The 7,923-nt window shown below is 28.2% G+C and overlaps 1 protein-coding gene across 1 annotated transcript; it reads right to left on the reverse strand.

The window, feature by feature from the left end:
- Positions 1–2,016: 2,016 nt before the first annotated feature.
- Positions 2,017–4,241, reverse strand: LOC111315104 (inactive poly [ADP-ribose] polymerase RCD1-like). Its single transcript, XM_089749538.1, has 4 exons — positions 3,148–4,241; positions 2,540–2,781; positions 2,356–2,461; positions 2,017–2,251 (listed from the first exon to the last, which is right to left on the reverse strand). Exons 1-3 carry the CDS (start codon positions 4,146–4,148, stop codon positions 2,421–2,423), a joined length of 1,284 nt encoding a protein of 427 aa, XP_089605664.1. The 5' UTR covers positions 4,149–4,241; the 3' UTR covers positions 2,017–2,251; positions 2,356–2,420.
- Between the last annotated feature and the right edge of the window lie 3,682 nt (positions 4,242–7,923).

Consider the following 7,923-nt stretch of genomic DNA (forward strand, 5'->3'; position numbering starts at 1 on the left):
AAAATTGAAAAGGAAAAAAAAGAAAAAAAAAAAAAAGCTCATAAAAGGTGCTACATGGACAATTCTAATGAGTTTAAAATATTGGTTTCTTTTTATAAAATAATTTTACTAAAAAATGTCTTAATTAGAAATTTAAAAGTAGTTAATATTATTTTTAGAATCCCGTTAACATGTGCTTATAAATACCAATTAAAAATAGTTAAATTACTATTTTATAAATAATGTGTTACAAATAAGTTAGGTAAAAATCTTTGAACTATGCTCATTAGTATATATTATCTATTATGACAGCTTGAAGATTTGCTCACAATTTTATCTTTTGAAAAAGAAGGCATTTCAATAGGAAAAATGACTTTATTTATAAACTCACAGTTTAATTATTGACTATTATATGTTATATTGTTTTTCCTGAATACTAGTTTCCATAGTTAAAGGTATGAATTTTGTGTTCATTTAAAATGATATGGCTTTCCATATATAGTGTCATTATCATTTGTATCAAAGCTATCTCAAGAGTAAGAATTATCCAATTGATGTGGATCCAAATGATTGGCAATGGTTATTCACCAATAAATGGACTACAAATAAATTTAAGATAGTTTGCTTATTCAATAAATTTAACTATATTTTGTTATTTATGTTATAAAAAAAAAATTTTTACCATAATGTAGGCTCAAAATGAATGAAACACAACTAATAGGGGAAATCAATAAATAGGATCCATTGTCGACACAAAGTCAATTGTTTAGAAGACATATGAGATGATAAAATCAATTTTAAGATACTATAAAACATCAAATTCATCCTTATTTTAGATCATTTTTTTTATTAATAGCTTATACTTGGTTTTTTTTTTTTATACTTCAGAAATATAAATATTATGAAAAATAGCCAGATGTTGTGATATTTTGGAAGGCAACATGAATGAGACCGAATGGAATTTGGTTTGTTCCAAATAGGGAAGAAATAATGGTATAGAAATTATTTAAAATTTTATTTATGATTTAATACTAAGTTTATTAATTTGAAATTTTTTAATTATTATTTATACCATATAGAACAAACTTCAAGAAGAGAGTGAGAAAATTCAAGAAAAGATTTCATCTACATTGATACCACGAGTGGAGCATTTTGCCCTTGTTTGGGGAACAAAGTCAAATTACTTGTGTGGTGTAGATGTTGGAGAGATCACATTTATCTTTTAAGAAAAAAGTCATATCATTGCTGAAGTTGAGGCTGCAAAGAAACATACAAAAAAAAAGTTGAAAGGCTTACTGAAATCACAAAAAAAAGAAAAAAAGATGAGGACAACATCGAACTTAAAAAAAATATGGAAGCTCAATGTGAAAAACTTATGGCTCAAGGTAAGGCTATTCAGAAACAAACTATGGAATTAAAACAAGTGAAAGATATATTTGCATGTTTAGTAGGTAAAGGATTAATTCCTAGTGCATTTTTACTTCATCATTATTGTCATCATTTTCTTTTATTTTTAAAATAGATAAGGTAATTACATTTTGATGTCACTATAATCATATTTTATTTTGAAATAACTTTTTAGTGACTATTATTTAATAATTGCAAATGCAATTTTTTATGACAATTTATTTATTATAGTCACTAATGATAGTTTTTTTTTTTTTTTTTATAAATTGACAAATTTTATTATCATAATAACTAATTTATTAGTGACAATAGTTATTGTTAGAAATTAGTTTAATATTTGTAACATTAATCATTTGATACTATTTTGATGAATATTAGTGAGAAAAAATTTGTCACTAATAAAAATAATTTGAGTGACGATAATTTTGTATCTATTGCAATAGTTTTAGTATCAATATTATCGTCACAAGAAAACCATGCTATTATGGCAATGTTTTCATCATTATTTTAGTATTTTTAGAGTCGAAAAAAGTATCACAATAAATTGAGCTATTGTGACAATTTATTTTAATCAAATATTCTAATACTTTTATTGTTAAAGTTTGTGTTAAAAACAAAAAACTATTATGATGACTTAATAAAAATCGTCACTAATGCAATAGTGATGTTTATTTGCAACGACAAACAACGAATTTAAAAGTTGATCACCGTAAATGTGGGTGACTAAATTTTATACTGACAATTTTTTTTTCCATAAAAAATACTGTCCAGAAGCATTAATTTCCTGAATGGCAGATCTCAGAACCTCTTCCCCAGCAACAAGTCGTAACTTCCTTGAAAAAGCTTCCTTGGTCATCGTTCCAGCCTGTGGCAACAATTGGAAATATAAATTTTGTTTAAAGTTTAAAGGTAACTTTCATTATAAGCAGCGAGAAACATGTTCATCTACTAGACATGCAGCCTCCTTACCTTGAATGTGTTATATGAAATCAATAGTTCCTGGAGTTTGCAGGTGGAAGAGAGTCCTTAATTTTTTAAAACAATGCTTCCATACCTACTCGTGGCCTCGGTTGACCTACAAGAAAACGTCTAAAATATTAACTTCCAAAATATATAAAGAAAAAAAGGATATCAAGGAGAGTAGAAAGTTTACCTTGCATGTTACCAGAAGGCCTGAAACTCACAACAAACTCAGGAAGAATATGCGTTTTAGCATTAGTTGACCACACCACATACCACTTTGGGTTCTTAGGATCATCAGAACCAGTGTCGAAATTAACACTAGATGGACGATACTGTCGAAATCCAGCTTCCACTTTCTCAACATTCCCCAATATAACCCGGCACAGAATAAGATGTTTTACACCATTATCATCAGAATCTACTAGCTTTGCGCTACAACAATTAATTCGATATAAAACACAGATCAAAATAACAGTATAAAAGTTAAAATTACCAAAAAACAAAGAAAAACTACGTATTAAAAAGTAATTAAACTTATGAAGGCGAATTGATCAAGACTAGGCTGTTTGTTCATCCTGTTGTAAATATGACATGAATATATGATACGAAATTACTACTAGACTGAGCTCCAGAGCTGCACAAACCAAAAATTAGCATTGTACGAACATGACTTAAATTAATTCTGAAGCTAACTTGATCAAATCTCAAACTCACTGGTAACTGAGCCAATGCAGCCTTATCCACTGTGCGAAAGCTAAGTAAAGAACTGGACAATAAACAAAAGAAGTAAAGAATTACCTCAAGTGTGGCAGCCCAAAAGTAGACAAATAAACGCCAATCCCATAAGCATTATAGAGCAATCCAAACCCATGAACCAAAATACTCTCCACAACCTTGGCAGACACTCCATACCATGCATAAGCCATATTTGAAGTGCCTCTTGCAGCCCTAGTAATCTCAATCTGCTTCCGAAAAGCCTCGAGACAAGCCTTATCAAAATGACCTTCCAGCTTATACTGATGAATCGAAGTAAGCCTAGCCCCTAGATCTACTTTCCTTATTCCGTTCAAGAAATGACCCCTAACAAGCAAATAATCTCTCGCTGCTTCACTCAACGGTTTCGTATTAGGCCATTTAGGAGCTCCTCCCTCCTCCAAAAGAGGATGTTTAGGAGCTCCTCCCACGGCTATGTTAGTGGAACTCACTTCAGCCTCCTCCTCTCGCTTTCTCTTCGATGAAGTTGGATGAATCTTAACTTCAATCTCAATCTTAGGATAGCAATTATTATTCTTAGTTTTGTAATAGCAGATAATATTATCATCCTTTTCGTTTTCATATTCGGATTCCATAAAGTCTTCTTCGCTGAAAACCTCTTTAGGAAAAAAACACTTGTCATTTTCATCGATCCAAGAAATTGACCTGCAATTTCCTGTCAGGTAATCAGTCTGAACCATTTTCTTGAAATCAAAAATATACTTTGCACCGTCGACCAATGCTTCGGTAATTGGTTTCCGCTCCACGAAACAGGTTTTCAGTGTTTCTACAACATCGGCCGAGAAGTTCTTCCACGAACCATTGCGATAGTACATGAGCCGCGACGGAACCGTGCTTCGTCCGAAGTTCGCGTTGTTCTGATAGAAAACTCGTTTCAAGACACTGGATTGGACGCCGCATCCGCCGCCGATGCATTTTTCTTGATTTTTCGGTAAGGAGGAAGATGGCGGTGGAGGGGGAACGGCAACCCCAACGGACTCCACTGGGCTTTTTGTCGACGCTTCCTTTGTTGCTTGTTGAGCCATTTGACCTCCTTGGAACTATAAAAACAAAATGTCTTAAAAATTCTGAAATAAAAAACAGCAGAGCTTGTAAGAATTATAGTGAAGGAAACAAAAGAACCCACGCTATTTAAAGGCGCCGAAAACATTCCGTATCGAATTTGGATTTGGTTTACGGAATAAAATTACAAAATTAGTTCCCTTTCCATGACAGTTAAGGCAAGTGGAACTAAATGAAAAAGGGTATTTTTGATAACGTAAAAATTTGTAACCGTTATGAATTTCTGGAGAGAGAATAACACTTGTTGGCTACGTACCTCTTTTTTGTTCACTTATTTGTGCCACGTCGGATTTTGCTTACTCGCCAGTTTTGTTCTTTCAAAAAAATCTTGACTTTCCTTATTTATAATCGAGCTGACCAACAATTTGCTTTCAAATCGCTGTCATTAGCCATCAAATAATATTTTACCAAATCACCCATTTTTAAAAAAATATAAGTGTAATTTGATATATTAATATTTTTATTATAAAATATCATATTAATCAATGATATTGGATATTCATTAACATTTTTTATTATAAAATATAATTTTAATCAATTTCATTGGATGCCAATTAACATTTTCTTATTATAAAATAATTTTACTAAATAGTGTCTTAATAAGAAATTTGAAAAGTAATTAATATTATTTTAAAAATACTGTTAACAAGTGCTTATAGATGCCAATTAAAAATATTTAAATAACTACTTCATAAATAATGTGTTAAAAATAAGTTAGATAAGGATTATTGGATTTCGGTTATTAGGATGTATTGTTCATTATGATAACTTAAAGATACAATTTTATCTTTTGAAAAAAATACATTTAAACAGGAAAAACAACTTTCAAAGGGAAAAATGAATTTTACTTATAAACCCACACTTCAATTATTCATTATCAAATGTGAGATTGTTTTTCCTTAGTGCTAGATTCCATAGTTAATGGTGTGAATTTTGTGTTCATTTAGGATGATACGACTTTTCATAGATAATGTCATTATTGATACAAAGGATCAACATTATTAATTTAAAAATTATTGAATTATATTTATTATAAGATATTATCCGCTTTGTGACTCTTGAGATTTATAGTCACTATTTTGTGATTTAAGAAAATGCCCTTCAATAGGAGAAATGTGACATTTTTGAAACAACAACAATCCACACCCTTGAAAATTTTTAAAAAAATTAATATGATTTAGAAAATTATTGTTGATAATAGTATTGTTGCTAAAAATAAGATAATATATATTTCGCTCCTTTATATATAAATAGATGAATATTCACGCATTACTATGGGTCAATTTTTTTTTTATTTTATCATTCCTATTAATTATATTTTTTTTTTGTAAATTTTACCAAATAAAAAAAAAGGTAAAAAAACCAAATTAGGGTGACATGTGGATACTTCCATTAACTTTATTTTCTCATAGAATTTATCTAATAAAAAAACCAAATTCTCAAGAAAATAAAAAAAAAGTGAAAAGGGAAAAAACAAAAAAAAAAAACCACTCGTAAAAGGTGCTATGTAAAAATTCTAATGAATTTAAATTATTAAATTCTTATTATAAAATGATTTTACTAAAAAGTACGTTAATGAGAAATTTAAAAGTAGTTAATATTATTTTTAAAATCCGGTTAACAAATGCTTATAAGTACTAATTAAAAATAGTTAAATTAATATTTCATAAATAATATATTACAAATAAGTTAGGTAAAGATTTTTGGATTATGCTTATTAAGATATATTGTTTGTTATGATAGCTTAAAGGTTTGCCCATGATTTTATCATTTGAAAAAGAAGACATTTCAATAGGAAAAACGACTTTTATTTATAAAGCCACTTTTCAATTATTGACTATTAAATGTGAGATTATCTTTCCTTAATACTAGCTTCCATTGTTAAAGGTGTGAATTTTATATTCGTTTAGTACGATACTGCTTTCCATAGACAATGTCATTACTGACACAACGGATCAACAATATCCATTATGAAAATTTATCCATTATATGAGCCTTGAGATTTACACTCACAATTTTGTCCTTTTAGAAAATGCCCTTCAACTGAAGAAATGTGACATTTGCTTAAAAAGACACATTCCATATTCTTGAAAAAAAAAAAAAAGTAATATGATTTTGAAAATCATTATTGATATTAATATTGTTTTAAAAAAATAAGATAATATATATTTCTCTCTTTTATGTATAATTATATGGATATTTGCGCATTATCATGGGTCAAATTTTTTTATTTTTTTATTTTATTAATAATTTTTTTTACAAAATTTACCGAATTAAAAATGACGAAAGTTAAAAAAAAAAACACAAATTAGGGTGACATGTGGATACTTCCATTGACTTCATATTCTCACAGAATTTATCTAATAAAAGCCTAAAATCTCAAAAAAAAAAAAAAGTGAAAAGGAAAAAAAACTCATAAAAGTTGCTACATGGACAATTATAATGAATTTAAAATATTAATTTTTTCTTACAAAATTATTTTACTAAAAAGTGTCTTAATTAGAAATTTAAAAGTAGTTAATATTATTTTTAGAATCCCGTTAACAAGTGCTTATAAATACCAATTAAAAATAGTTAATTACTATTTCATAAATAATGTGTTACAAATAAGTTAGGTAAAGATTTTTAAGTTATGCTTATTAGGATATATTGTTTGTTATGATAGCTTGAAGGTTTGCTCATAATTTTATCTTTTGAAAAAAAAGGCATTTTAATAGGAAAAATGACTTTTATTTATAAAGTCATAGTTTAATTATTGATTATTAAATGTTATATTGTTTTTCCTTAATTCTAGCTTCCATAGTTAAGGGTTTGAATTTTGTATTTGTTTAAGACGATACGGTTTTCCATAGTCAGTGTCATTACCATTTATACCAAAGTTATCTCAAGAGCAAGAATTGTCCAATTAATATGGATCCAAATAATTGGCAATGGCTATTCGTTAATAAATGGACTATAAATAAATTTAAAGTAGTTTGCTTATTCAATAAATTTAATTATATTTTGTTATTTATGTTATAAAAATATTTTTTTACCATAACATAGGCTCAAAGTGAACAAAACACAACTAATTGGGGAAATCAACAAATAGGATCCATTGTCAGCACAAAGTCAATTGTTCGGAAAGCATATGAGATAGTAAAATTAATTTTACAAAAAGTCAAATTCACGCTCATTTTAGATCATTTTTTTAATTAGTTATGCTTATACTTGGTTTTTTTTTTTTTTTGGTACTTAAGAAAGATGAAGATTTCAAAGAATAGCCAGATGCTATGACACTTTGGAAGGCAATATAAATGAGATTTAATGGAACTTGGTTTGTTCTATATGCAGAGGAAATAATGGTATAGAAATTATTTAAAATTTTGTTTGCGATTTAACACTAAATTTATTAATTTAAAAAATTTTAATTATTATTCATACCATGTGAAACAAACTTCAAGAAGAGGGTAAGAAAAATAAAAAAAAACATTTCATCTGCACTGATATCACTAGTGGAGCATTTTGCTCTTGTTTTGGGAACAAAGTCAAATTACTTGTGTGGTGTAGGTGTTATAGGGATCACATCTATCTCTCAAGAAAAAAGTCGCATTATTGCTAAAGTTGAAGGTATAAAGAAAGAGGTTGAAAAGTTTACTGAAATCACAAAAAAAAATAAAAAAGGCCAACATCCAACTTCAAAAAAATATGGAAGCTCAACATGAAGAACTTATGGCTCAAGGTAAGGCTATTGAGAAA

This window comes from Durio zibethinus, chromosome 20 (assembly GCF_047325235.1).
Source record: "Durio zibethinus cultivar Kanyao isolate XHJ-2024 chromosome 20, ASM4732523v1, whole genome shotgun sequence".
Classification (NCBI taxonomy): domain Eukaryota; kingdom Viridiplantae; phylum Streptophyta; class Magnoliopsida; order Malvales; family Malvaceae; genus Durio; species Durio zibethinus.

Coding starts and splice junctions, on each gene's coding strand:
- LOC111315104 (XM_089749538.1), bottom strand. CDS start 4,148: ATGGCTCAACAAGCAACAAAGGAAGCGTCGACAAAAAGCCCAGTGGAG. Junction 2,782..3,147: donor TTTGGGCTGCCACACTTGAG/GTAATTCTTTAC, acceptor TAATTGTTGTAG/CGCAAAGCTAGTAGATTCTG. Junction 2,462..2,539: donor GCCTTCTGGTAACATGCAAG/GTAAACTTTCTA, acceptor GTTTTCTTGTAG/GTCAACCGAGGCCACGAGTA.